Source organism: Saprolegnia diclina (assembly GCF_000281045.1).
Source record: "Saprolegnia diclina VS20 unplaced genomic scaffold supercont1.65, whole genome shotgun sequence".
NCBI lineage: Eukaryota > Oomycota > Saprolegniomycetes > Saprolegniales > Saprolegniaceae > Saprolegnia > Saprolegnia diclina.
The window spans coordinates 130,532-132,379 of record NW_008246132.1 but is presented as its reverse complement, the minus strand read 5'-3'; the positions used below and the strand labels follow the sequence as shown (position 1 = coordinate 132,379).

General features: G+C 57.9%; 1 protein-coding gene across 1 annotated transcript; it reads left to right on the top strand.

The window, feature by feature from the left end:
* Positions 1 to 135: 135 nt before the first annotated feature.
* Positions 136 to 1,760, top strand: SDRG_13970 (hypothetical protein; the record flags this gene model as incomplete). The annotated part of the gene is made up of 2 exons (XM_008620071.1): positions 136 to 1,678; positions 1,741 to 1,760. 2 exons carry the CDS (start codon positions 136 to 138, stop codon positions 1,758 to 1,760), a joined length of 1,563 nt encoding a protein of 520 aa, XP_008618293.1.
* Positions 1,761 to 1,848: the final 88 nt, after the last annotated feature.

Here is a 1,848-nt window from a genome sequence, read left to right as displayed (position 1 = left end):
GGCGTTCGGTTCTCGGGCGGCAACCCGTTTTGTCTCAGTAGCGCAGCTCGCAAGTCGTATGTTCTGACGTCGTTTCTGACGACGGACGACTGCTCCGAGACGATTGGGTCCTACCTCTTTATCGAAGCAGAGCCGATGGTCATGGCGCTCGCACTAGTCAACGATTCCGTGGCAAGTATCTGCGCCCAAGAGACATCTACGTGGTGCAACGAGTCGATTGCAGATGCTGCGGTGGTCGCACCCTCTGTGCTCGTCGACCATCATCTTGTGTCGGAAGCAGCGACCGCCATCGTGTCCCTCAACGTGAGTTTATTGCAGTTTGCATCCAGGGCAAGCTCACCGCGTTGGTCGCTTCTCCTGCAGCCGCTCTTGGAGCCGTCGTTTGTGTACTTTAGCTGGATCATCCTCTTTGAGTGGGTGCGTGGCGAGCGCGAAGTCGTCTCTTTCGAAGGCGATAATGGAACACTTGTTCTTGTCTCGGACATCTACGACGCGACGTCCAGTACGCCAAGCAACGCGGTGCTAGGTCGATCGTCGATCGGTGTCTACTACATCTTGCTCTACGCCAACCTCGTACTAGCGACCGTCACTGCGATCACACTCCTCTCCTCCGCGCTCTCTTTGAACGGTATCTCGATCATCAACGTTTTAGCGTTCACGCGCGTCGCAGGTTCGACGTGGATTGGTCGACCGCTGCTCTTGCTACGAGGCGTGAGCGCTCTGGTGCTACTGAGCTCTGGCGACGCAGCTTTAGTTCGCCGATTCAATGTGCACACGCAGCTGACGGTACCTGCGCGGTCCCTCGTCGAGACCTTTCTCTTTGCATGGGAAGCCACCTGGGTCGGCTATGTCGTCCATGAGCTCCTACTGCCACTTCAAGCGCACGACGCCCGCTTCGTCGGCGCCTTGACGACGATGCTTCATTGGCTCTGTATGGTCGTCGTCGACGTCGCGTCACCCGTGTCGGTCACCGCCACCGTCACGCGGTCGTGTGTGACCCACAATGTCTACTACGACTTTGTCTGCGAGAGTGTCGTTGTCGCGCTTGGCAGCACACATCGGCTCACGTTTCTATGTGCCCTCGAGTGCGCACTCGTGCCGGTACTCTGGCTTCTGTTGCACCTGGGCCGAAGGTCCCGCAACGTTTATACATACCGCGTCGACGCGCGGCTCTCGATCGTAGGCCAAGCCTTCTTACTCCAAGGGCCACCACTGGACCCAGTCGCCCGGCTTTCGTCCGGTCTTGTTGCACTGTGGCGCCAAGGGCTCCTCGATCTCAAGCTCTGGCGCTTGCTCGACACATCGCCGACGACCTCGCTCGTGATGCCAATGTCGTCGTCGGTCGCGCGGCCAATGATCCAAGGGTGGGGCCCCCGGATGTGGGTGGCGCTTGGTACCATGTATGTTGGCGCTGCCATTTACAGCAGTATCTCGTACCTCGGTCTCGCCCAGCCCCTCTTGGTGAACGACCTTATTTGGCCCGACTTCAACATGACGGGGTCGCATCTCTTTCTCGCCAATTGGTTCAACGAGCACTCGTACCTTGGTGAGAGCGCCACGAAGCTCACGGACGGGTACCACGTCAATGCACTCGGGCAGTTTAATCTATCGCACGTGTCGGTCGACTTTTCCATCCAGCAAGGCGCACGCATCCAGTATACAACCCTAACCGCGATTGGTGACGCGATCGCGGGGCTGCGCAGCATGTCCTCGTATGACACGGCGTCGATTTTTACGCAGTACTGCTACCTCGATTTTGATCAAACCTGGGAAATGGCCAACTCGATCAAGCGCCAAGAGCGATGCAAGTCAATGGTCAGTAACGGTGCTGTCTTTTTGGCGTCTCTG